We start from the raw sequence: 27,224 nt of genomic DNA on the forward strand, positions 1-27,224 counted from the left end.
TTTGATGCATGAAAACCTGTTGTAGGAGACTCCAAAACAACATTAGGAAACTTTAAAATAGCATAATAGGGGCACTTTAATATATAATTTCAATGCACAACTCAATCAAAACACAGATATAATGCAATTCAACTTTATTCTACTGTGTGACTGAAAAAGAGCTGGACTGAGGGGATAACTAATTCAACATATGGGAGACAGGCAGAAGGTCCATTTGAGGTTTACTCTTCATCATGTCCCTTCTGTATAAAAAAGATAAAAGGAAGAGATTATCAGTTGTGGTAAATGATTCAATTGCATAAGTATGTCTCTAAAAATTTATTATATATCAATGTGACTATATATTTAGACCATATATCCATATATAACCTTTTGTTTCTACAGTAGGCCTATGCTTGGAAACTGGGTAAATTAAAACTACATGTGACTTAATTGGTTTGAATCAGAATGGATCACAAAGAAATATCAGTCTTCTTAAGCACTGACCTTAGAACCAACATCACGACTTTTGGCACGCAGTTTATTGACTTGTGACTCTGCAATGTCAGCTCTTTCTTCTGCTTCATCAAGTTCATGCTGGATTTTCCGGAACTTGCTAAGATTTGTGTTTGCTTGTTCCTCCTATGAAGCAGGATTAGCAGTTCTGAGATTAGAGCCTTAACTGAATAGTATGATTTATCATCAAAAGTGTGATATTTAGTCCAATACTTACAGCTTCCTCTGCAGCCCTCTTGTAAGCTTTGACCTTTAGCTGAAGCTTGTCAACTAGATCTTGCAGACGAGCCATATTCTTGCGGTCCTCCTCAGTCTTTTAAGACAAATAATAACAAAAATATATTATTTTATGTTTGAAAGTGTTGTCGTAACATTTTCTATTGGTGTATTCAGTAATAAAATTAGATGTTTTTTGTTGTTGTTGTAGTACCTGGTAGGTCAGTTCTTTAATACGTCTCTCATATTTGCGAATTCCTTTCACTGCCTCGCTGCTCTTCTTCTGTTCTGATTCTACTTCATTCTCCAGCTCCCTCACCTGTTGGCATAGTATGAATGTTTTTACAGCATACCACTTTCAACAGTCAGAAAACATTGTTGGGATTTAAGGTAGGTCACTCACCCGAGCTTCTAGTTTCTGGATTTGTTTCTTGCCTCCTTTCATAGCAATTTGTTCTGCTTCATCCAGGCGGTGCTGCAGATCTTTAATGGTCTGCTCCATGTTCTTCTTCATACGCTCCAGGTGAGAACTTGTATCCTGCTCCTTCTTCAGTTCCTCAGCCATCATGGCAGCATCAGTGATGGCCTTCTTGGCTTTTTCTTCAGCATTCCTGCATTCTTGCACTGCCTCTTCCACCTCACTCTGAAGCTGGGATGTGTCAGCCTCCAGCTTCTTCTTCTGATTCAATAGGCTTGTATTCTGGACAAATTAGGTATTTGCATTAAATTAGAAACTGAATAAGAATGGATCTGTTCAAAATGAAGATTAAGTCAGGTTGAGTATCACTTGAATTTTAGCGATTCAGATTCCAATATCAGTTCTGCTTATTATGGGGAAAATAAATTAAAACATTTAGAACATTTAGATATCAATCCTATTTATTCTGTGACTTTTTGTTCTTTTGTAACATTCTGTTGCAGCTCAATACCATGAACAAAAGATAGTCTGGATGTGCCCAGCACAGAAAACAACGCGCAAATGCCGAATTGAGTTCTTTCACATCTTCTTGCTCTCTAATGTTTTAAAACCACATTACAATGCGCACACAGGAATCAATAAGCGGATCGATCAATTTTAATTTTATAACAAGTATCCGATTCCAGAATTGGAATTGATTTTCCATTCCCAACCTTAAGAATAAGCATCCATTCGCTTTACCTGGGAGTGCAGTAGCTGCACTCTTTCACTGGTATCCAGGAGTTCTTGCTCAGCAAGCTTACGGCCTCTCTCATTTTGCTCAAGAGCGGCTCTCAGCTCCTCCAGTTCAGCTTGCAGAAGGTTGTTGCGTCTCTCTAAAATCGCAATGTTCTCCTTGAGATCATCATTTGTTCTCAGAGAGTCATCCAGCTGAAGCTGAGCATCCTGAAAGATGAGTGCAAACTAATTAAGACAAACCCTTCAACAGCTCTACCCTTTCAAAAGCTTTCATTCTTTGCCTAACTGATTCACAGTATTGATTCTGAGTGCATCTTACTTTCAGATGTGCTTGGACACTCTTGAGTTGTTTTTGAGCCTCTGCTGCTTGTCGGTTTGCCTGACTAAGCTGGATCTCCATCTCATTCAGATCTCCTTCCATCTTCTTTTTTATTCTGAGGGCCTCATTCCTGCTTCGTGTTTCTGACTCCAAGGAGCTTTGCAGAGTGTCAATGGTCCTCTGCAAATTCCGTTTGCTCTGCTCCATCTCTTCATCCTTCTCAGCTAGTTTGCGCTCAATATCAGCCTTAATTTGGCCAAATTCTAGCTGAGCTCGCAGAATCTTACCCTCCTCGTGCTCCAATGAGGCCTTTTAAACATAACATTTTGTGATCTATAACTTGGTTTGCAATACTTTAAAAATACGATTAATTTTAAACAATAGTAATAATACAATTTAATCAGCTGTTGTTTTTATATTTTTTATTTTTCTTCAAAGTCAAGAAATCGAGCTTCATCTGAAAACTTACCTCTGCCTCTTCCAGAGCAGACTGAATCTCACTTTTTTCTTGCTCCAGCTGTTTTCTCATTTTCTCCAGCTCATGAATACTCTTTCCTCCTTCACCAAGTTGCTCAGTGAGATCAGAAATTTCCTCTAGATAAAAAAAAATAAAATAAAAAAATATATATATATATATATATATTACATATTGCCATTATGTTCCCCAGTGATATAAATATAAATGTCTCTACAATACTAAAAACTCTTCTTCCACCACCCCACTCCAAATACACCATAAAGTCCTATTGTATTACTTTTATTGCCTTTCCAGTATCTCCATTTATATATTAAGATTCTTTGCCAATAAAAAGTTATTTTGGTTTATTTACCTTGGAGATTTTTATTTTCTCTCTTCATGGTCTCCAGGTGATCCAAAGATTCTTCATAGGAGTTCTTCAGCTTAAAAAGTTCAGTACTCAGACATCTGGCTTCCTTCTGAGAGCTCTCTAGCTCAGCCTGTGACTCTTCATACTTCTGCTTCCACTCAGCCAGGACCTAAAAGCATCATTTCTCATTTAAGTAGGATTACAGGTATTCAGAAAGCATTTTTGAGCTTAATCCCAAATCAAGTTTGACTACCTTATCAAAGTTTCTTTGCTTCTTGTCCAATGCAGCTGCAGCTGCATTAGACCTCTCCAGGTCCACCATAAGATCTTCAATCTCATTCTGGAGTCTGTGTTTGGTCTTTTCAAGAGAAGAACATTTCGCATTTACTGCTTCAACAGCTTCTTCAGCCTCCTGCAAACGTTGAGCCAGTTTCTTCCTGTTTAAGGAAACGGAACAATATTGAGGAATATTGTGTGAGTGCACACTCTAGTGGATAGACATTTCATTATATTTTACCTTCTGTTTGGTGAAGCTTGGCCAACTAACAGAAAAACTTTTTGTTCGTCTTACATTTTAAAAGAAACATAACACAAACAAAAAGCTTATCTGTCAGTAGAGAAGTTACATGGAAAAGTCAGAATTTCTATGAAATCCGAAATAGAAACATGTCTTACTTGGCTTCTTCCAGCTCCTCAGTCCTCTGAATGGCATCAGTTTCATACTTGGTTCTCCACTGAGCCACCTCAGAATTAGCTTTAGACATGCTTCGCTGTAGCTCTGCTTTGGCTTCCTGCTCCTCCTCATACTGCTCTCTGAGCAGATCTGTGTCATGACGGGAGGACTGTACAGCATGGGCGAGGGCATTCTTTGCCTGGAGGACACATTGTTATTTAGCAGATCAACAAAATTAATGCAATTCATTTTTGAAATATTAATCAGGCAATGTTCATACTCAGTTCACACCTTAGTTTCCTCCTCAAATTGCCTTTTAAGATCTTCAATTTGCTGAGTGTAAGACATCTTGCTTCTGGTTAGCTGGGTGACAAGAGAGTCTTTCTCCTCCAGCTGTCTTGAAAGTTCACCTACATGTGTCATCAAGTATTTTATTATTGTTGGTGTTCTGTCAGTCATAAGAATTAAACAAGACAGTTATTGGCAGCCTTACCATTTTCAGATTGTAGCTTAGATTTTTGCATTGTGAAGTCATTGATACAACGCTGGCCATCCTCAAATTTTGTTCTGTATTCATTCATTTGATCTTCCAAAGACCTGCAGGTCTTTTCAAGATTTGCCTGTACAACGTACATAATTTGGCTAGAAAATTACTTCCCATCAAAGACGACAAATATAAAAAAAATATTTGTATTAATAATACCTTTGTCTTAACAACATGTTCCATGTTTGAGACCACATCATCCAGCTCCAGCCTGAGTTCACTTTTCTCCTTTTCCAGTTTTTGCTTGACTCTCTGCAAATTGTCTATTTGCTCTCCAAGATCAGCCACACTGTCAGCCTGTTTCTTTCTCAGTGTGGCGGCAGTGGCCTCGTGCTGCAGAGTAGCCTCTTCAAGGTCTCTGCGAAGTTTCTGAAACTCTGCCTCTCGTTTCTTATTCATCTCAATCTGAGCAGATGTAGCTCCTCCAGCCTCCTCCAGTCTCTCACTGATCTCTTCCAGCTCTCTGGCTAAATCTGCTCTCTGTTTCTCCACCTTGGCTCTGGCAGCTCTTTCTGCCTCAAGCTCTTCCTCCAGCTCCTCAATACGCGCCTAGAATTGAACATATGTCATGGTTGTCATGGTCTCATTTTTAAAAAAAATCAGTGGCAATATGCTCTATTTATTTATTTTTTTGATACCTGAAGTTCCTTCAGTTTTTTCTGTAGCTGAATGCAAATAGTTTGTTCATCCTCGATTTTCCCATTGAGCTGACTAATCTCAAAGTCTTTCCTATATTTACAAGAGAGATATTTACAGTCCTTTGTCTTGAACAAACAAATTGGACTATGAAAGAATGGGAGAAATTGCCTTACTTCTTCAGTCGTTCTTCCATTTGTTGCTTGTCATTCTCCAGGTCCATTAAATTTTCCTGGGTTAACTTCAAGTCTCCTTCTAGTTTCCTCTTAGCTCTTTCTAGATCCATACGGATCTTCTTTTCTTGCTCAAGAGATCCTTCCAACTGGTTTAAATAATTAAACATGTTTGATTTATTGAGCATGTCAATATTGGCTGCATAGCATGTCCTTGCATCAAGAATCCTAAAGGTAGATGTAAATTGTAACACTTACATCATCCACCTGCTGCTCCAGCTTTGCTTTTGCCTTAGTGAGGGTGTTGACTTTGTCCTCCTCACTCTGCAGGTCATCCAGTGTCTGCTGATGAGCTTCCTGCAAGGCCTTTTTCTCCTTGGTTAGCTTTGCGATGATGTCGTCCAAAGCTGCCATTTCTTCTGTCAGATTCTTCACCTGTGAAAGACCATGGATCATTAAGTTCTAAGTGTTTATACAGTGTGTGTGTGTGTGTGTGTGTGTGTGTGTGTGTGTGTGTGTGTGTGTGTGTGTGTGTGTGTGTGTGTGTGTGTGTGTGTGTGTGTGTGTGTGTGTGTGTGTGTGTGTGTGTGTGTGTGTGTGTGTGTGTGTGTGTGTGTGTGTGCGTGCGTGCGTGTGTGTGTGTGTTTGTGTAGAAAGACATCCCAGACCTTGTTCTCAGTAGCATGCTTTTCTTTCTCCACTTTAGCCAGAGTCAGCTCCAGGTCGTCAATATCTTTCTTCAGCTCAGAGCACTCATCCTCCAGCTTTCTCTTTTTAGCTGTCATCTCTGCGTTCATCTCCTCCTCATCCTCAAGCCGCTCTGTGAGCTCTTTGGCTTTTGCCTCAAGCTGGATCTTGTTTTTGATGAGCTGATCGCATCGCTCCTCTGCATCACATAGATTGTCTTGCTCCTGTTGTTAAAAGGTTAAACAATTACAGTGATTTCTGTGCTGTGGAAAACACATTTACTTGTCACATTTTATAGGCACAAAATTATTAACTGACCGCTTGGACTTGAAGCTGTAGGTCATTCTTCTCTTGGAGAAGAGAAACCATTTTTTCTTCTAGTTCTTTCCTTCGTGCTTCAGATTTAGCATAAGCCTCTTTGAGCTTGGCAAATTCATCTTTCATATTTGCCATCTCTTTTTCTGCTTCTGCTGACTTGAGTAGAGGTTTGATTTTGAAGAAGAGCTTCATCCAGGGCCAATTCTTCACCCCCATGAAGGCACGGACATTCCACTGGATAACCAGTAGGGCATCCCTGTGAGGATATAAAAAATGTTATGTCAGCAAATATCACAAAATAGTGTTTTTAAAACATAGTACAGTGTACAAATTGTAATATATGGAATTCTTGCCTTCTTTCAACTATCTTTTGGAACTCAATCCTTGCCAGGAGTCCTCTGGATCTAGCTTGAATTCCAGAAATAATTAGAGAGAGTCTGTCATCTCTCATTTCTTCCAGCTGACCCAGTAAACCAGCCTTAAAGAACACCTAGGCAGAATTCATTTTAGAAACATGCACTTTACTTACAGAACAACATGACCACTTTCATATTTGCTCCCATATTAAATTATGGATATAAAATTATTCTTCAGTTTAATCTAAGTTTTCACCTTTGTGTGTCCAAATTTATATTGATTGTGATCAATATCCAGTGATCCCAACAGTTTCTCAGCTCCTTTCCTGCTATCTATGAACTGACCTTCAGGTATGGCTGCAGGATTTAGGATTCGGTACCTGCAAATAAGTACAGAATGTCTGTAATAATGGAAAGTGTTGTTTTAATTTAGAGTTTAAGTATCAAAGAACCAATAATAATTACCTCTGTTTAAAATCCCCATAGAGGATTCTGTTAGGGAAGCCCTTCCTGCAAATCCTAATGCCCTCTAGTACACCGTTACAACGTAGCTGGTGCATGACCAAAGGGTTCTCCATCGCACCGGGAGTCTTTGTCTCATTAGGAATGATGCACCGTACAAAATGAGGATGTGTTGATCTCAGGTTTGTCATTAACTTATTCAAGTTTTCCTGTTGGGATAAATGCACAGAATGTAAAACTATTCAAAGCTATTCAAAGGATTGCTATTAAAAAAAAATTGACATATGTTCACTGGAGACAAGCTTGATATCATTAGTACACATTATCTATTCTTTTTTAATTAATTTTTTTATTGTGTATGATCATTTGAGTCTGAAACTCAATTACCCTGTGAAGCGCAGACACAGTTTGGAAGGAGGAGCCCTTCTTCTTACTTCCGCCTCCTTTACCTCCCTTACCACCATCTGGTCAAAACAAGGCACAATAATTACTTATAACTGGTAGTACTCAAACCACTCATAAGTGCATTTGAGATTCTAATTGTGCATACATAATTTTTCTCATACATACCAGATTCTGACCCAGCATAATTAGCAAATAGCATTGACAGGAGCTTGAGTGTAGACTTTTGAAAGAGACCAACAACAGTCTCATTCAGTGGGTCTTTGTTCTTCACCAGCCAGTTGTTAATATTATAGTCAACTGTACCAGCATAGTGAACTAGAGAAAAATGAGACTCCGGCTTTCCTTTTATTACTCTTGGCTTCTGGAAGTTATTTGATTTCCCAAGGTGGTTGTCATAAAGCTTTGCTTTAAATGTTGCATCACTGGCTTTGGGAAACATGCATTCCTCTTCAAGAATTGACATGATGCCCATAGGCTGAATAAAGAAGTTGATAGGATTGAGTTACTGACTGTAGAAAATTGCTTTGTTAAATAGTTAAAGCACTATTCATGTATGAAAGCTTTATCGCCAGCACTACTTACTTTCTCAATGAGATCGATGCAGGCCTGTAAGTCCATGCCAAAGTCAATGAACTTCCATTCGATCCCTTCTTTCTTGTACTCCTCTTGTTCCAGCACAAACATGTGGTGGTTGAAAAACTGTTGCAGTTTCTCATTGGTAAAGTTGATACAGAGTTGCTCAAAGGTGTTGAACTGTTGTTTTAAATCAGAATGAATGAAATTTTAAGTTTTTGTAAGTTGCATAGTAATATGCATTTTAAACATGACAACATGAGGATCTTTCCACAAAGACTTACATCAAAGATCTCAAAACCAGCAATGTCCAGCACTCCAATGAAGTACTGGCGAGGTTGTCTGGTGTCCAGAGACTGATTGATTCTTACAACCATCCAAAGGAACATCTTCTCATACACTGCCTTGGCCAGTGCACCAATAGCATAGTACAGCTGAGCACAAAGAAGCATTTAGTTTGCCATTACTTGTCTAAATGGACACCATTTAATTAATGCCACACCAACTCACCTGCTGGACATTTTGCCCTTTGGTGACCCACTCATTTCCTACTTTCACTCTTGGATGGCATAGACCCTTGATTAAGTCAGCAGAGTTTAGGCCCATCAGATATGCAACTTTGTCTGCATCTGTAAAATAAATAAGATTTCTCTATTTTCAAGGAAAACACTGCTATGCATAAGAGATAAGAGAGTGTTGCATTTAGTTTTCTGCTTCAGGAATTATACTCTACACACCTTCAGTCCCATCAGCTTCTGCTTGCTCCTCCCTCTGCTTTTGTTTGAACTTCATATTGCCATAGTGCATAATGGCTCCAGTCAGTTTATAGATGCCATTTTTCTCCTCCTGAGTGAAGCCTAGTACATCAAATGCTTCCTAAAGTTTACATAATTATAGATGTCATTTGAGAACTTTACAGTGACAGAAAAACTAAAATATAATACGTTTCATTCTTACATCAGTAGCAAGTAGTTCGTCTCCATCATTAATTGAGGCTACGGTTGTTTCGCCTTGGGAGATGTAAGCGTAGTCATAGGGGTTATTGGTGATGAGCAGCATCTCTATTTCAGGAGAAAGAAAGAACTGTCAGTTTGTGACGATCCGGCACTACTGTAAAAGGCCTTTGATTACAGAATATATACTGCATCTTACCCAGCAGCTCAGGTTTCCGCTGAGAGAGGATTTGATAGAAAATGTGATAGTCCCTTTCAGCCTTAAGCTGAAAAGACACCCTTGACTTCTCCAGAAGATCTGATATATTAACAAAAAAATAAATGTTTAGTCTTTGATTTCAGTGTTTTATGAAACCACACATAGAGTCCAGATATCAAAATGAAATTAATTCTTACATGTCTCAATGTCAGCAGAGGCCAACTTTCCACTGGCACCAAAATGAATTCGGATAAATTTTCCCTATAGAATTTAAATAAAAAACAATGATCATATTAAGAAGTTAAGCACAATGAATGCAATAATAATTGTATAAACTACTGAAAATCAATCAGTTTGGCTTATAAATACCTAATGCCTGTGTTAAGAGGTACTTATTTCAGATTAATTTAACTGCATTAACCTCTTACAACTTCTAACATAACATAACTTCTGATTAAGGCCTTTTTTTATTTATTTTTTGCTGATTTCAATGTTTTGTACCATAATTTGTACCCTAATTAAATACTAAATACACTATCATATTTATGATGGCTCCGGATGCTGCCATCTGTTAACCTTATGTTCTCTTTTTGATTTATCCAGCAGAGGGTGTTCTCACACTATATTTGTGATAGTTGTGACATGTCACTATTACATTAGCTTCACTAAAAGTTTTACATAAATGTTCAATGCTGAAGCTTACAAATCTTGAGGAGTTGTCATTTCTGATGGTCTTTGCATTGCCAAAAGCTTCCAAAGCAGGGTTAGCCTGGATGATTTGGTCCTCCAGGGTTCCCTTTAATGAAAAGGTAAATGCTTTGGCATGGTGTAATTGAGTTAAATGTCTTTTTTTCTAGTTAATGCAGAAACAGATGACACATATGAAAATGACTTACCTTCTTTTCTGACCCATCTTTCTTTGCTGAGCCCCCAGCTGCAATACTTGCAAAATATTGAATAACTCTCTTCGTGTTTACAGTCTTTCCTGCACCAGATTCTCCACTACAGAGAACAACAATCTGATTATTAAAAAGTGGCATGAAGTACTGAATTAACTAAGGAATTATATTAAAAGAAAAATAATACTTACGTGATCAAAATTGACTGGTTTTCCCTGTCTGAAACGGAGAAGAATTCTTCAGTTACGGCTTCTATATTATCAATCTTTAAGAAGATAAGGCTCATCCAGAGATTTGTGCAAAATACAAAAAAGGTTCCTCACACTTTGCATGTTTGTTTATGAAATATTTTGCCCAATTTGATAATGCTTTCAGCTAGAATACGAGTACTCTCAGATCTTCAGAGCAGAACAGATTTTGTCCATACCTGTTAGCATGTACTGGTAGGCATTATCAGAGATGGAAAAGATGTGGGGAGGAGCTTCACTCCTCTTCTTCCCTCTATAGGCTATAACCACCTCCTGATTGTACACTGGCAGCCACTTGTAAGGGTTGACAGTGACACAGAACAGCCCTGAATAGGTCTGTGGGAAAGGACAAATAAAGTTCAGTAATTGAAGCTAATTAGGTTGTATTCTCGACTCGAGTGATATTGAACTGGTCTGGTCTTACATAGATCATCCATGCTGCATAGCGCTCTTTGAGGTTAAACAGCACGGCAGGCTCATGGAGAAAGGTGAACATTGCCATGTCTTCAATTTTATCAAACTTTGGTGGGTTCTGGGGATGAATGTCATCTTCCTTTACAGTGACAGTCTGTTAGAAGCAGAAAAAATGTAAGCATTAGAGTAATACTCTTGTGTAAAGTGGCATCAAATTTGCTGTTTTGTCCAGATTGTATTATAGCACTGTTCCAAAGGCAAATCATATTGAAGCTAACATTTAAATAATGAAGACCTCACTAATGCTCAGTGGTTTCTAATTAACAATTATCATAATGTATCAGCGACCACATTGAAGATGTACCATTGAAATAGCTCTTTCATTGAAACTGTCCCGCCTTTGAAAAAGCATCTTCTCAAAATACTCCTTATTAGTTGAGCCTACCTTGTTTTTCTCAGTCTGTACAGTGACTTTGTCACCTTCACGGCTGATAATTGAAGCTTTCACATACTCTTCATCTGGATCAGGCACAAAACACTCCTTTTTCATATCAAAGGGACGAGTTTGTGCTTCCAGACGCTCTCGATCTGACTTCCGCAGGTAAGAAGCCGCTGCTCCAAACTGTGCCATATGAGCGTCCCCCATGATTGCCTTGTCTGGAGATGGCATTGTTAAGTCCATGTTAATGTGAAGTTTTAAGAATTGGCAATATCAGACATGCTATGATCAACATTCCCATACAGATTTCTAAATACTACACGATCATATAAAACCAGCTTTGACATATGAATAAAAAAAATCTCATAGAAAATAAGCATGACTCTTACCTGATGTGCACAAGGTGCAGAAGAACCTGTTAATGTAAATATAATTTTATTGTTACTCCTTAAGACTCAGATGTGAATAAACACTTTTTAGTCTTTGTCACGTCACTAAACAATCCAATACTTAAAAGATGTAATCAGAAGAACGCAACATAATGAGAAGTAAAATGGATGTATCGTGAATTAAGTTGTAGTAGAAATTTGAATTCTCTAATATTAAATGTAACTTCACTATGCAGTTTTGGCTCAAATCTTACCCTCAGATAAAACGTCTGACTTGTCTGGACACCAACCATGAGAACTCTTTATAAAGGAACTCACCCTCCCAAATTTGGGGAAGGCATCCTACAAGGCAGGAATGCTATTGCGCCTGATCACTAGGGTTCAACAAGGGTACTTATGGGTATTAGGGAGAAGCAAGAACCTGCTAGTTGAGTTAAGTCTTATCTTTGTTAAGACTGGTTAGTGCTCCATAATAGGCTCTCGCTGATAGCTGAGTGCTAATTTAGTCTAGCGAGTTAAGTGGTTTTCACTTAAATTAAATGTGAATGATTAAAACCAGACAGTGTACAGTGTACATTGAAGAATATGCATCTGATATGAATATTACTCCAAAACTTAAGGCAAAGGAGCAAGATATTTATGGGAAATTCTATTTTCGTGTTCTTGTGGTAAGCCATCACTACATTCACGGCACTTTAGCGCCCCATGAGGGTTTAACAGGCAACAAAGGGATTTGAATTCTGTCTTAACAAACTTTAGATGGAATTCTATATTTGTCATCCAGCATTGTTTAGAATACTCAAGAGAAGGTATCAGATTTCTGTAAAGAGATTTGTTTGAACTGCATGCCATATGGGCTCTCAATTACCCAGAGAGCTTATGGGGGGTTAATATGCGACATTGTGTTTCTTGTCATCATAGCCCAGACTTGGCAGGGACGCAAACAACAATATCAGATGCCCTCTGAGTCTGCATCTATATTAAGCATCTTAGTCTGTGGGATTTACCAGGCGGCAAGTGTCGAACAGCACTCATATGAGTGGTCATACCTCAGATTCAGTCAAATTAGATAATGATAATACAATAAAAATGTAAAGAAGAGAGAACTGGAGTTTTCTCCTGGGTGGGGAACAATGTTGGTTATTGCCGTACCATCCTTCATTATCATCTACCAGCCAGCAAGTGTCTCCCCCCACAAGACATGTTGTTGACAACCCATTGTTTCTTTGAGGACAAAGATAACCCTGTGAAATTCCTGCTGAGTGGATTCTCACTGATTGAGGAGTGAAACCACATCATACTGTGAGCCGGACCTTACTTTATGTCTCTGCCTGCAGGGATCAACTATAGTCTGTCAACTGGCCATTATAGGTGATTTTCCTCATAAATAAAACCAAGTGACAGGTATACACAGAGACCCATGAATATTTTATGGTATACTGAAATTCTTGTAATTGTATAGAGTCCTGTACTCATATTAAATCTTTTTTTGAGGGTTCACATGTTGGTGTCAGTTTCCTTGGAATGTGTTGCAACTGTGAGTGATGAAAGGGACACTAATCCATTGGCCTCATGGGTAGACATATTCTTCTTATAGTACAAATATATGCAGACAGAAACATTAAAGGTAAGTACAAACAGTTTATATTTTTTTTACTTGACAATAAACACAATTTTGGAAAATAATTCCTGGTTTGTTGTGTTTCTATAGATGTTTGTCCATTTTAAGATTGTTGTTTGAATAAGATTTTTTAGGATTCAATACATACAACTGGCAGACATAACTGAAAGGTGAGTACCTTTGACAATTACCACACGGGAAGGGTCAACAGATAAACAAGGAGTTAAGTGCCCATGACAAGTGATAATACTGTTCTATTCTGACACCCAGCCAAATCTTTTAAACGATGACTGGCGTCAAAGTGCAAAAGGATGTGAGAAATGCCAAGCCATTGCTAAAATCTCAGTAAAGATAACGATGACCTTTTTAGTCAGATGAGCACTTAACATAATGAGTAGGTAACAGGTAACATGCATTTTGTTCCCACTGCTCATAAAATTAGATCACTGCCATTTATAAATGTGTATGCCTACCTATTAGCTGGCTGCTTAATTACACTTGTTATGAATTTTACGTGTTTTAATGCGTAATGTTACATAATTGGCCATGTTATCAAGATTTACAAATACATATGCAATTTGTGCATTTAAAATGTTGCGCATTTTACATTTACACATCCCTAAAGATTTATGAGTGCAAGTGTGCCTAATACAACCGTGATAGAGCCAAAGATTTGTTTTGCTGCTCTCTCACCTCTCTCGGTGGTGTGTGTCTCACCTACTCATTAATACCTGTGAGAAACCTGCTCTGAGGTGAGTTAGACAGCATTTAAAGGACCCACTGGACAAAATAAATGACTAATTATTTAAAAATGACTGAGGATTTGTTAATGAACTGTGACTAATAGAACTGTAAAGAAGTATAATTTTCATAATATATTTGTAGCATTATAGATGTTGTGTTCTTGATGTACAGCATAATCTCCCTAGGAAGTTCCTACGGGATTTTTCCTGTGTACATTTTTGTAATATCTGTTCATGAAATGCATCTAAGTAAAAAGATGATCTGGCACATTGAAGTATCAGTGCTGTTGTCTGAGATAATTGACATGTTAAGTACTTCAGAGTAGCTCATTGAGCATGAGCCTTTATCCCTTTTATCCAATCTATTTCAAGAACCAAAGGCTTTGTTATATCCTTTTCCATTTTAGACATCAGCACTTCCATTACTGATGCTTAAAACCTGATTCCTGAAGTTCTGCTCAGTACACTGAGTCAATGACGCTCATTGGTTACCTTAAATTCATTTAAAATCATTGTTCAGGCAGTTTGAAAAGCACATTTAAACTCAGTTGTGATTTATTATTTATACTCCCAAGTTAGTTTCACTTGCCACAGGACATGTTCAGCATTAGAGAGTTCTGTATGTTTGAGGCAAAGCTAAAAAACTACAAAAGAGAAGCTGTTATATACACTGAGGGATTACTGTGTATCTTTGATAAACATTCTCAGGGGATACAAATGTTTATTTGCTTTATTGTAAAATGTCAAATTGATAATAATGATAAATAGATGTAGATGTTACTTAATTTATATTTAAGTAAACTAAATGCTCTTCTGAGAATTTAATTTTAGAGTAATTGTACAGTGATATAACTTGGGCCAAATAAAAACAGCACAATAGTAGTCTCTATAAACATATAAGACAACAAATTAGATGCAGAGTGACTTTATTTCATGTAAGTGAGGAAATAGTGAACAGTGTACAATAGTGTACTGAGAGAAAAGCAAGCAAATAAAGATGATTTCAGAAGATTTCCAGGACTTCACTCTTCATCAAATCCTTTCTGTGAGAGAAGAATGTTGATCAGGGAAAAAAGACTTCATTAGTTATTAAGGAAAGATGTTGTAAAATATTAACAGCCAAAAACATTGATGACTTAACCTGTCCTTAAACATTTCTGTCCAATCAGATGCTCTCTGAGATAGTCACTCCCAATTATAAATACCTGGCTAGCAAGTAGCAAATCTGACTGCCTGACTGACATGTTGGCTATTAAAAGAGTGGGATCCAAACTGAAGTTATGCAATTTCATGAGCTCTTTAACATTTCAATGAATGATTATTTAATTGTGTCCACTGTACCTTTGGCCCCACATCACGACTTTTGGCACGTAGTTTGTTCACTTGAGATTCAGAAATGTCAGCCCTTTCGACTGCTTCATCTAGTTCATGCTGCAGTTTACGGAATTTGCCGAGGTGAGTGTTTGCCTGTTCTTCCTATTACAGGAGGCAAACAAAACACTTAAGACATCAGTATACTTTACACAACACCATCCACGGCGACTAGTTCTGTCTCTGAATTTCAAGAGCACTTACAGCTTCCTCTGCAGCTCTTTTGTAAGCTTTGACTTTTAGTTGCAGCTTGTCAACCAAATCCTGAAGACGGGCTATGTTTTTACGGTCTTCTTCAGTCTAGATTCATAATTAAAGATTAATTCTGTGTAGATGATTTATTTTAATCATTATCAAACTTATTCACTTTCCCATGAAATCTAAATATTTTAATCCCACCTGATATGTAAGCTCTTTGATGCGGCGTTCATATTTACGGATTCCCTTCACAGATTCACTGCTTCTCTTCTGTTCAGCTTCAACTTCACATTCCAGCTCTCTTACCTAGGAGTGATCCAGTAGACTTACATTAGACATTGCTTTATTCATGTCTTCTTAAATGAACAAGAGCCACAAGAATAGCAGATGACTGTAATTACTCACCCTAGCCTCCAGTTTCTGAACTTGTTTCTTGCCTCCTTTCATAGCAATTTGTTCTGCTTCATCCAGACGGTGCTGCAGGTCTTTAATGGTCTGCTCCATGTTCTTCTTCATACGCTCCAGGTGAGAACTTGTGTCCTGCTCCTTCTTCAGTTCCTCAGCCATCATGGCAGCATCAGTGATGGCCTTCTTGGCTTTTTCTTCAGCATTCCTGCATTCTTGCACTGCCTCTTCCACCTCACTTTGAAGCTGGGATGCGTCAGCCTCCAGCTTCTTCCTCTGGTTTATGAGGCTGGTGTTCTGTATGAGAAAGTGTCTGATACAGTGATCGTTCAAAATGGAACCTTTCGACAAAAATACAAAAAGACTCTTCATGGTTTACCTGAGAATGCAAAAGCTGTACTCTCTCAGTGACATCGAGCAGCTCTTGCTCAGAAAGTTTGCGTCCACGCTCTGTTTGTTCCAGAACAGCCCTAAGCTCCTCCAGTTCGGCCTGAAGCAAGGTATTGCGTCTCTCTACAAGTGCACTGTTCTCCTTCAGATCATCATTGGCTCGAAGAGAGTCATCAAGCTGAAGCTGGGAGTCCTACAAGATTAAGGTTATAAGGTTTCTTTTAGATAAAGATGTGACAAAGTGAATTATGAAATGGTAACACTTTTTACCTTCAGATGGGCCTGGACAGACTTGAGTTGTTTTTGAGCCTCAGCTGCCTGTCTGTTAGCCTGGCTCAGCTGGATCTCCATTTCATTTAAATCTCCTTCCATCTTCTTCTTTATCCTGAGAGCCTCATTCCTGCTACGAGTTTCAGACTCCAAAGCACTTTGTAAGGTGTCTATGGTCCTCTGTTGGTTTCTCTTTGACTGCTCCATTTCCTCATCTTTCTCCGTCAGCTTGCGCTCAATGTCAGCTTTTATTTGGTTAAATTCTAGCTGGGCCCTCAGAATTTTACCCTCCTCATGCTCCAGAGAACCCTGTAAAAACAGAATAAGCTTACTCATGTCATCATTGCACTTCTTTCAATTTGTTTTTTTGTGGCCAAGCTCCTACCTCAGCCTCTTCCAGAGCAGCTTGTATCTCTGCTTTTTCTTGTTCCAGCTGCTTACGGACCTTCTCCAACTCATGGATTGTCTTCCCGCTCTCGCCAAGCTGTTCGGACAGATCAGAGATCTCCTCTAAAGGAAAAATTACAGTATCATTTGGATTATCCATAGAGACTTAAATACAAAAACAAATACATGTAATTTTATGCAAACATGTACAAAGTAGCAGAATTTCGTATGGCAAGAACCTTGCAGGATCTTGTTCTCTCTCTTCAAGGTCTCCAGGTGATCCAAAGATTCCTCATAGGAGTTCTTCAGCTTGAACAGTTCTGTGCTCAAAGATCTTGCCTCCTTCTGAGAGCTCTCCAGTTCACACTGAGACTCCTCATACTTCTGTTTCCATTCAGATAAGACCTGAAAGGAAAAAAATTGATTAAATCGATTTTTGATAATGAATGTTGATCTAATTAAAATATAATAAAATTAATTGAATACATTTTTTATACTAATAAATTGGAAAGGAGACGGTGGCAAAGGGTGGATTTACAAGAGAAAATTTGCAATCTAAAATGTTTTATTTGCTTAACATTTTTTGGCCATGCAAGTTCCATACTAAAGAATGAGTATAGGTGTGTCCAAACTTTTGACTGAGTTTTGAGTTTCTGAAATCTCTTTTTCTCTTTCTCTATATATAAAGGTGAATTCGTACAATTATAAATGTTGTCTAAATGTTTTAGTCTCTCGTTTAAATACTACCTTATCAAAGTTTCTTTGTTTCTTGTCTAAAACTGCAGCAGCAGTGTTGGATCTCTCCACATCCACCATCAAATCTTCGATTTCATTCTGGAGTCTGTGTTTAGTCTTTTCAAGGGAAGAGCATTTAGCATTAACTGCCTCCACTGCCTCCTCGGCCTCCTGCAAACGCTGTGCCAGTTTCTTCCTGCATGAAATTAAAAGTAATTAAAAAGTAATTAGTAATTAAAAGAACAGTCTTCCCTGCTGAAACATCCAGCATCGCTGGTTACCAGCATAAGGTAGTTTTTTCATGCTGGATTTTTCAGCAGGGTTTTGAAAAGTGGAACTCAAAAAAACCTGGCAGAACAGAGAAAATGGGATGTCAAATCTAAATGTTTTAGAGATCAATACAAGAAACACAAGCAGTCATTGCTGGGTCCTTTTGAATGTTTCCCAATATCATGTACATTTATTTACTTAGAGTTATAAAGGTTTCATATCTTACTTGGCTTCTTCCAGCTCTTCAGTCCTCTGAATGGCATCAGTTTCATACTTGGTTCTCCACTGAGCCACCTCAGAATTAGCTTTAGACATGCTTCGCTGTAGCTCTGCTTTGGCTTCCTGCTCCTCCTCATACTGCTCTCTGAGCATATCTGTGTCATGACGGGAGGACTGTACAGCATGGGCGAGAGCATTCTTCGCCTAGAAAAAGATTTGTTTGATCACTTTGTTATAGAAGGTTATAAATTAGTTGAAGTACAAGCGGTAGTGGAAATATAGGGGAAGTGGACAAGTGTATGTTACCTTCATTTCTTCATCTAACTGCCTTTTCAGGTCCTCCATTTGTTGACTAAAGGAGTTCTTACCCCTTGTCAGCTGAGAGATTAATGATTCCTTTTCTTCTAACTGTCTAGCAAATTCATCTGTTTTGAAAGAAACAGGCAAATAAACTGTTGTTGTCTTATAAAGTTATCACCATTTTATAGTCAAGACAAAACTGCTGATTTACCATTTTCTGCCTGAAGCTTTGCCTTCTGAGTTGTAAAGTCATTTAGGGCCCTTTGAGTGTCTTCATACCTGTTACGGAATTCATTCAGTTGATCTTCCAGAGTTCGGTTCATTTTCTCCATATTAGTCTATTTTGAGTAAATATTGTATTAGTATAGACATTCTCCAGAAGTAAAAACAAAACAAACAAACAAACAGATATTTAAAGATCTTTATTCTAAGGTCAAATTTTGAATATTTATGAATAAAAAGAATCTTGCCATCTTCCCAAAAAAAAGAAAAGAATGAGCCAATTCACCTTGGACTTGACAATATGCTCCATGCTGGAGGCCACATCATCCAGCTCCAGCCTGAGTTCACTTTTCTCCTTTTCCAGTTTTTGCTTGACTCTCTGCAAATTGTCGATCTGCTCTCCAAGTTCAGCCACACTGTCAGCCTGTTTCTTTCTCAGTGTGGCGGCAGTGGCCTCGTGCTGCAGAGTAGCCTCTTCAAGGTCTCTGCGAAGTTTCTGAAACTCTGCCTCTCGTTTCTTATTCATCTCAATCTGAGCAGATGTAGCTCCTCCAGCCTCCTCCAGTCTCTCACTGATCTCTTCCAGCTCTCTGGCTAAATCTGCTCTCTGTTTCTCCACCTTGGCTCTGGCAGCTCTTTCTGCCTCAAGTTCTTCCTCCAGCTCCTCAACTCGAGCCTATAAAGAGAAGTAGAGTTTTTTTCCTTCAAAATGCACATTACAATGATCAAGAGAACTGATCATTAAGTATGGTATTATAAAGTACCTGCAGCTCCTTGAGTTTCTTTTGTAGTTGGATAATTATATTTTGTTCATCATCAATTTTACTGTTGAGCTGACTGATTTCAAAGTCTTTTCTGAAAATGAAATTATTGACTTTATTTTATTATGATGTTCAAACATTAAAAACAACAATAATACACTAATAATAAAGTAGTTTGTCTTACTTCTTCAGTCTTTCTTCCATTTGCTGCTTGTCATTCTCCAGGTCCATTAAACTTTCCTGGGTTAACTTCAAATCTCCTTCAAGTTTCCTCTTAGCTCTTTCTAGATCCATTCGGATTTTCTTTTCTTGCTCTAGAGATCCTTCAAGCTAACAGATTTAACAAATGAAATTCTTAATGTACTGCAACAAACATTCTTATTTCTTCACAAAACAACAAAAAAGTATCTATACATCACGTACAAGGAGCTTGGCTTACTTACATCATCCACCTGCTGCTCCAGCTTTGCTTTTGCCTTAGTGAGGGTGTTGACTTTGTCCTCCTCACTCTGCAGGTCATCCAGTGTCTGCTGATGAGCTTCCATCAGGGCTTTTTTCTCTTTTGTCAGCTTGGCAATAATATCATCTAAAGCTGCCATTTCTTCTGTCAGGTTCTTCACCTGTGTGTATAAAGCTAATATTAATTAAACACTTTATTAGAGATGGACATTTCCTTTTCACAGTTAATTACAGTTTGTATGAAACCTTGTTCTCAGTAGCATGCTTTTCTTTCTCCACTTTAGCCAGAGTCAGCTCCAGGTCGTCAATATCTTTCTTCAGCTCAGAGCACTCATCCTCCAGCTTTCTCTTCTTAGCTGTCAGCTCTGCGTTCATCTCCTCCTCATCCTCAAGCCGCTCTGTGAGCTCTTTGGTTTTAGCCTCCATCTGAATCTTGTTTTTGATCAGACCTTCACACCTCTCTTCAGCATCACAGAGATTATCTTGTTCCTGTTTGCATTGAAAATATTACAAAGATTCATGCATAAAAATACATACTGTTTATTCCAGTCTTTCATTTATGACATTTGACAAACTTACCGCCTGAACTTGAAGTTGAAGGTCATTCTTTTCTTGAAGAAGAGTCACCATTTTTTCCTCAAGTTCTTTTTTACGAGCCTCAGACTTTGCATAAGCTTCCTTGAGCTTCAAGAACTCCTCTTTCATATTGGCCATTTCCTTCTCTGCTTCAGCAGATCTCAGCAAAGGTTTAATTTTAAAGAAGAGTTTCATCCAGGGCCAATTCTTGACACACATGAATGCACGTACATTCCACTGAATCACAAGCAGGGCATCCCTTTTTTTTGGCAGAGAATGCATAAAAAATACATTCAAACTCCATTTAAAATTCAACAGCATATATAAACACACATCGCTAGTTTAATATAATCTGTGAGATAAGCATTACCTGCGTTCTACCATCTTTTGGTACTCAGCCCTTGAGAGAAGACCACGAGACTTTGCTTGAATCCCAGAGATTATTTTTGATAGACGCTCATCTCTCATCTCCTCCAGTTGGCCAAGAAGACCAGCCTTAAAAAATACCTGATGTAATAGCAGACATTAAGTTATCACAACCTTTTACAGCATTTCACATATTCCTAGTAGTGATACATGACTTACCTTAGTGTGCCCAAACCTGTACTGCTGGTGGTCGATATCCAGAGAACCCAACAGTTTCTCTGCTCCTTTCTTGCTGTCTATGAACTGTCCCTCAGGGATAGATGCAGGGTTTAAGATGCGATATCTGAAAAAACAACAAAAACAACAACAAAAAACAATCAGGTGTTGCAGTTAATTCTAGTAATATTGTTCCTTCCCTGAACTCATGGTACCTCTGTTTAAAGTCCCCATAGAGGATTCTGTTGGGGAAGCCCTTCCTGCAGATCCTAATGCCTTCTAGTACACCGTTACAGCGTAGCTGGTGCATGACCAAAGGGTTCTCCATCGCACCAGGTGTCTTTGTCTCATTGGGGATGATGCACCGTACAAAGTGAGGATGTGTTGATCTCAGGTTTGTCATTAGCTTGTTAAGATTCTCCTGTAAGAAATCACTTGTTAGCAAATTTTGACTAGGATGAAACAAATAGTTTTTTGGTATTGACAGGCATTGGCATACCCTGTGAAGTGCAGACACTGTCTGGAATGATGACCCTTTCTTCTTCTTTTCTTTTTTACCACTTGCACTGTCTGCTCGACAAAATATAATTCAAAAGTTATTCATAAATGTTTAATGATGGAGCTAAAATACCATGCAACTTGATACAGTGTGGACACTATTGATTTATAGCTTGATTTTCACATGTCGTATGACCTCACATTACTTAAAGTAGACGGTTCATCAAATTTATAATGTAAATTTTTTTAAAACATTACAAGCTCACCTGAATCTGCACTTGCATAGTTAGCAAACAATATAGCCAACAACTTCAGGGCGGATTTCTGGTACAACCCAACCACGGTTTCATTCAGGGGGTCCTTATTCTTTACCAGCCAGTTGTTGATGTTGTAATCCACTGTACCAGCGTAGTGAACCAGGGCAAAGTGAGACTCTGGCTTGCCCTTCATAAGCCTGGGTTTCTGGAAGTTATTTGATTTCCCAAGGTGGTTGTCATAAAGCTTTGCTTTAAAGGTTGTATCACTGGCTTTGGGAAACATGCATTCCTCTTCAAGGATCGACATGATGCCCATAGGCTGAAGGAATCAGGAATATGGAGAAATGCTAATGTCAAAGAAACACATATATTCTTGCTGTAATTAAAACGTGTTGTAGCAATTATTGGTGACTCACTTTCTCAATGAGATCGATGCAGGCCTGTAAGTCCATGCCGAAGTCAATGAACTCCCATTCAATCCCTTCTTTCTTGTACTCCTCTTGTTCCAGCACAAACATGTGGTGGTTGAAGAACTGTTGCAGTTTCTCATTGGTAAAGTTGATGCAGAGTTGCTCAAAGGTGTTGAACTGTACATGAATTTGTAATAGCATATAGTTGCAGTAACAGTTTTATATGAAAAAATATAGAAATTTGAAATGCTGAGGTGTAACTTGTGTGTTAAGCATTCAGTACTCACATCAAAGATCTCAAAGCCAGCAATATCCAACACTCCAATGAAGTACTGGCGAGGCTGCTTTGTCTCCAGAGACTGGTTGATTCTCACCACCATCCAGAGGAACATTTTCTCATACACTGATTTTGATAAGGCACCAATAGAAGAGTTCACCTGAAATAACCAGCGCATAAAAGTTTTGTTTGTTTTACTTTTCGTTCTCTCATTGTTGTCAGCTTGGATTAAGACTACTTACTTGCTGGACACTTTGTCCCTTGGTGACCCACTCATTTCCAACTTTGACCCTTGGGTGGCATAGACCCTTAATGAGGTCAGCAGAATTTAGACCCATTAGATATGCTGCTTTGTCAGCATCTGGAAATCAAGATTCATTACATAAAGCATGACTGAAATAAATAAATTCACAGAGGTGATTACATTTGAATTTGCTGCATTTTGATATCAGCTTCAATTCCTTACCTTCAGTTCCATCTGATTCTGCTTGCTCCTCTCGCTGCTTTTGCTTGAACTTCATGTTGCCGAAGTGCATAATGGCTCCAGTCAGCTTGTACACAGAGTTCTTTTCTTCTTGTGTGAAGCCCAATACATCAAAGGCACTCTGTAAAAGTAGAATGCTTTGGTATGTTAGTGCCTTAAGACATGAATGTTATGTGGCCAAAGATCATTATGGTTTTTATCCAGCTTTAATGGCAAGAAACGTACATCGGTAGCCATTAACTCCTCAGCATCATCAATAGAAGCAACTGTGGTCTCTCCCTGAGAGATGAATGCGTAGTCATATGGGTTTGCTGTCACTAGCATCATCTCTGTTTATACAGTTTAAATAGAAGAGAGAGAGCACAAGATTATATTCAAGTCTATCTAGGTTTTGTATTATTTATTGAGTATCTGAAGTTACTTTATTTGCTCACCAAGGAGCTCAGGTTTTTTGTTGGATAAGATTTGATAGAAGATGTGATAGTCTCTCTCAGCCTTTAACTGAAAGACCACACGAGACTTCTCCAGGAGATCTAGACAAATAGGAAGAACATAGTTTTATAATGTACAAGTAGTCCACTATAATTTGTCATTTTCATTTGAACAGGGATCATTTTTACAAAATTGTCATCTGTACACAAAAAAAAAGCAAAGGAATAACTTTTCCATTTTAGTATATCATTATCAAGTTTACACTAGAATGAAATGAAATGTAAAATGAATGAAATGTTTGCAAAAAGAAAGCAATGACATACATGTTTCAATGTCAGCAGATGCCAGTTTCCCCCTTGTATCAAAGTGAATTCGAATAAATTTTCCCTACAGAAAAATGTTGAACAGCCTCCTTACACCATGTTGCATAAAATTGAATATGCTCTGCAATTTTTTATTTAGTACACGTTCACTTACAAATCTTGAGGAGTTGTCATTTCTGATGGTCTTAGCATTACCAAAGGCCTCCAATGCAGGGTTAGCCTGGATAATTTGATCCTCCAGGGTTCCCTAAATAAGGAGATCAAAAACCCAGAAGAAGGTAAAAACATATTTAAAACATTAGGCATCAAAGGCTTTGTAAGCACTATATTTGTCCCTTTCTTAAAATAGCACCTTGTTCTGAGCAGCCAAGTCCTTCTTCCCTCCACTTGCTGCAATGCTGGCAAAGTACTGAATTACTCTTTTAGTATTCACAGTTTTCCCAGCACCGGACTCTCCACTAGGATCATAAATAAACAAAGTTATGTAATAGTTTTAGAGTATTGAATTGTATGGACAAGAGCTGCATGGAGGTTCTACAAGATATCTTTGTGGAAGAAGTCATTTGACTTTCATCAACATGTAGATGTGTAAATGACAGAATTAACATTTTTGGGTGAACTATCCATTTAATGCATTGCCAGAAGATTACTGTAGCTAAGTTAGCAGAAATACAGAAGACTTCTCTGTACTGTAACAAAAGTTAAGTGGTAATATAGTGACTTTACATGTGGTGTGCTTTGTCACTTACGTGATAAGAATGGACTGGTTTTCTCGGTCTGTTCAAGGACAGAATAACAAATATCCATTTTTGTTTTGTTTTATTTGTTGGTGCTGATTTCATTATCTGTACATTTTTTGTTTTGTTGGTTATTTTTTTTAGTATTACCTGACAGCATGTACTGGTAGGCATTATCAGAGATGGAATAGATGTGGGGAGGAGCTTCACTCCTCTTCTTCCCTCTATAGGCTGTAACCACCTCCTGATTGTACACTGGCAGCCACTTGTAAGGGTTGACAGTGACACAGAACAGCCCTGAGTAGGTCTGTAGAACAGAAGTATAAATGTATAAATAAATGTATACTTAAAAATGTATAAATGTTTGGTTTCAGAGAAGCAGCTGAGACTCCTGTATACTCACATAGATCATCCATGCTGCATAGCGCTCTTTGAGGTTAAACAGCACGGCAGGCTCATGGAGAAAGGTCAGCATTGCCATGTCTTCAATTTTATCAAATTTGGGGGGATTCTGTTGCATAACGTCACTCTCTTTGACAGTGACAGTCTGTACAAATAAAGGATAAAGTTTAGAGCAGGGTTCTCCAACCGAAAAGCCCAAGGGAACTGTAGGAGGACAGTAAGACATCAATGCCAAATTAAATTGAATAAAAATTAAAACACAATTTTTTATCAAATTAAAACATTTAAAATTAAAACATGAACCCTTAGAGGGTTCAGCTAACAACAAGGCTTGTCAAAAATGTTACAATGTTCAGCATAAATTATTTGAGTATACTGTTTATCTGTTCAATGCATTGTTCATTATGTAGCCTATGAGACTTTGAGAAATGAAGCCTCCTTAAAAAATGCCACCATATGTTATATGTTTTAGAATGTATGTGTGTGTAAAAGAAGTTCATCCCAGTAATAAGTTTGGATGATACTAAAATATCAAAATCACATGCTGGCTGATCAAATATTCACAAAAGCCTCATAAAATGTCATAAAAGATGGAAATCATGTTCTTTTTGCACTGACCTTCCCTCCCTGTGTCTCCACAGTGACTTTGCCATCCTCTCGACTCGTGATGGTGGCTTTAACAAACTCCTCCACTGGATCCGGCACAAAGCATTCCTTCTTTAAGTCGAATATTTTTGTTTGCGCCTCTAGACGCTCCCTGTCAGACTTCCGCAGGAAAGAGGCAGCAGGCCCAAAAACTGACATTTCAGCATCACCCATAGTTAACCTTAAATTATAAAAAACGAAGGACTTGTGAACTAGAAAGAAGAACTAATGCATTTTAAGTGATTTTCAATGCAATTGTCCAGTGCTTGCATCATAACATAAATTTACCTATTAGGTTAATGACCGACAGCAGATGCAGATGGAGGCTCCAGATGTTTGCGATTCCTCCTAAAATACAGAGAAAAATGGACACATGAAGTATTGGTAGTGATAAATATAACACAAAAGCAGTACAGCAATAGCACAACACACATAGTCATAGGAAAGAACGTACACACGAAAAACCACACAGGGTCCCGGTCCGGTGGACAGTATACTGAGATTCAGCACAATAGCAGAGATGGGATTTATAACCTCGATTGCACTAACCCTATAAGGCCAAGGACATCTGACCTGTGAGCCCCCCTCCTGACGTAAGCACATCAAACACACTAAAACAAGCCAATCTTTTGGTGCCCTGGCACTTAGAGGTGCTCCATTGTAAGCGTTCAGGCTGATGGCCAGGAATGCTGAATATCTTTTGTGTGAGTCACAGGAATACATATTCTCCATCTCTGATTCTTTGGCCCTTCACCTATCACTCACACATTGATTTTATCTAGGCCCCTCTCTTATCTGTAGTTTTGTTACGGTCCAGGACACTGTGTTTCAAAAGTGTGGGGGTCTGGCCTTTCCTCAGGGCAGCGTCCACTATGCTGATACTGTGGTTAAATCAAGCCAAGTGCTTTAGTCCTTTAGTTTCCATCCATCCCCTCTTGTGCCCCACCCTATGCTGAACAGGCCCAGCATCGGCTTTAGAGAACACAAGGTCATATGGACTGTTGCTCCCAGCACACGCCAAACTACACATGATCACGTTTACTGCTCGGTATACAGTTTACTGTAGCTAAAGCCATATTTTGCCAAATTACTTCTCTTTTTATGGTACTACACTGCAGACTTGGGAAAAATTCTGATTCTAAGAACTGGCTCCCTTTTGTCTTACATCTTACACACAGAAAGTTAAATTAGAATGACAGGAACTTAATAAATTCAAAGAATTTAAAGAAATTCAACACAGGTAATACATTCTGGGAAATTAAGTGTTCTTCCATACTGAAGTTAAAGGGATAGTCCACCAAAAACGTATAATTCTGTCGTCATTTACTCACCCTTACAATCAGGTTAAGCTGTTTTCAGCATGTATAATCATAAGAAATGTTTCTTGAGCAGCAAATCAGCATATTAGAATGATTTCTGAGTAATAATGCTAAAAATTCAGCTTTGCCATCACAGGAATAAATGACATTTACATGTGACCCTGGATCACAAAACCAGTCACAAATCGCACAGGTATATTTGCGGCAATAGCCAACAATACATTGCATGGGTCAAAATTATAGATTTTTCTTTTATGCCAAAAATCATTAGGATATTAAGTAAAGATTATGTTCCATGAAGATATTTAGAAAATTTCCTACCGTAAATATATAAAACATTTGTGAGTGAATGCTGCACAATCGCGAACATAAATGGACAATTTTAAAGGCGATTTTCTCAATGTTTCGATTGTTTTTGCACCCTCAGATTCCAGATTTTCAAATAGTTGTATCTCGGCTAAATATTGTCCTATCCTAACAACCCATACATCAATGGAAAGCTTATTTATTTATGATGTATAAATCTGACCCATGAGACAAAATAGTAAAG

General features: G+C 38.2%; 1 protein-coding gene across 2 annotated transcripts; it reads right to left on the minus strand.

The window, feature by feature from the left end:
- On the minus strand, positions 1 to 25,904 carry LOC309502135 (myosin-7-like). 2 transcript variants are annotated; one of them, XM_082174396.1, is made up of 39 exons: positions 25,810 to 25,904; positions 25,644 to 25,703; positions 25,329 to 25,536; positions 24,712 to 24,855; positions 24,459 to 24,615; positions 24,321 to 24,348; positions 23,924 to 24,029; positions 23,726 to 23,818; positions 23,572 to 23,635; positions 23,251 to 23,349; positions 23,042 to 23,145; positions 22,799 to 22,937; positions 22,575 to 22,693; positions 22,343 to 22,492; positions 22,062 to 22,232; positions 21,655 to 21,964; positions 21,390 to 21,460; positions 21,106 to 21,311; positions 20,894 to 21,017; positions 20,679 to 20,815; positions 20,312 to 20,567; positions 19,979 to 20,221; positions 19,717 to 19,893; positions 19,458 to 19,603; positions 19,277 to 19,367; positions 18,799 to 19,188; positions 18,502 to 18,628; positions 18,297 to 18,415; positions 17,998 to 18,194; positions 17,514 to 17,697; positions 17,006 to 17,171; positions 16,765 to 16,889; positions 16,380 to 16,688; positions 16,099 to 16,302; positions 15,720 to 16,016; positions 15,516 to 15,620; positions 15,321 to 15,416; positions 15,087 to 15,221; positions 14,655 to 14,788 (listed from the first exon to the last, which is right to left on the minus strand). In XM_082174396.1, the coding sequence occupies exons 3-39, from the start codon at positions 25,527 to 25,529 to the stop codon at positions 14,768 to 14,770; spliced, it is 5,811 nt and encodes a 1,936-aa protein (XP_082030522.1). In that variant the 5' UTR covers positions 25,530 to 25,536; positions 25,644 to 25,703; positions 25,810 to 25,904; the 3' UTR covers positions 14,655 to 14,767. The 2 variants fall into 2 exon arrangements, with proteins under 2 accessions (XP_082030521.1, XP_082030522.1); XM_082174395.1 differs by lacking the exons at positions 14,655 to 14,788; positions 15,087 to 15,221; positions 15,321 to 15,416; ... (34 more) ...; positions 25,644 to 25,703; positions 25,810 to 25,904 and adding exons at positions 1 to 242; positions 487 to 621; positions 713 to 808; ... (32 more) ...; positions 10,564 to 10,707; positions 10,999 to 11,352.
- Positions 25,905 to 27,224: the final 1,320 nt, after the last annotated feature.

Source organism: Leuciscus leuciscus (genome assembly GCF_965113295.1).
Source record: "Leuciscus leuciscus genome assembly, chromosome: 6".
In the NCBI taxonomy this organism is placed as follows: Eukaryota; Metazoa; Chordata; class Actinopteri; order Cypriniformes; family Leuciscidae; genus Leuciscus; species Leuciscus leuciscus.

Coding starts and splice junctions, on each gene's coding strand:
- LOC309502135 (XM_082174395.1), bottom strand. CDS start 11,235: ATGGACTTAACAATGCCATCTCCAGACAAGGCAATCATGGGGGACGCT. Junction 10,111..10,318: donor CTACCAGTACATGCTAACAG/GTATGGACAAAA, acceptor TCTCCGTTTCAG/ACAGGGAAAACCAGTCAATT. Junction 5,189..5,297: donor TGGAGCAGCAGGTGGATGAT/GTAAGTGTTACA, acceptor TATTTAAACCAG/TTGGAAGGATCTCTTGAGCA.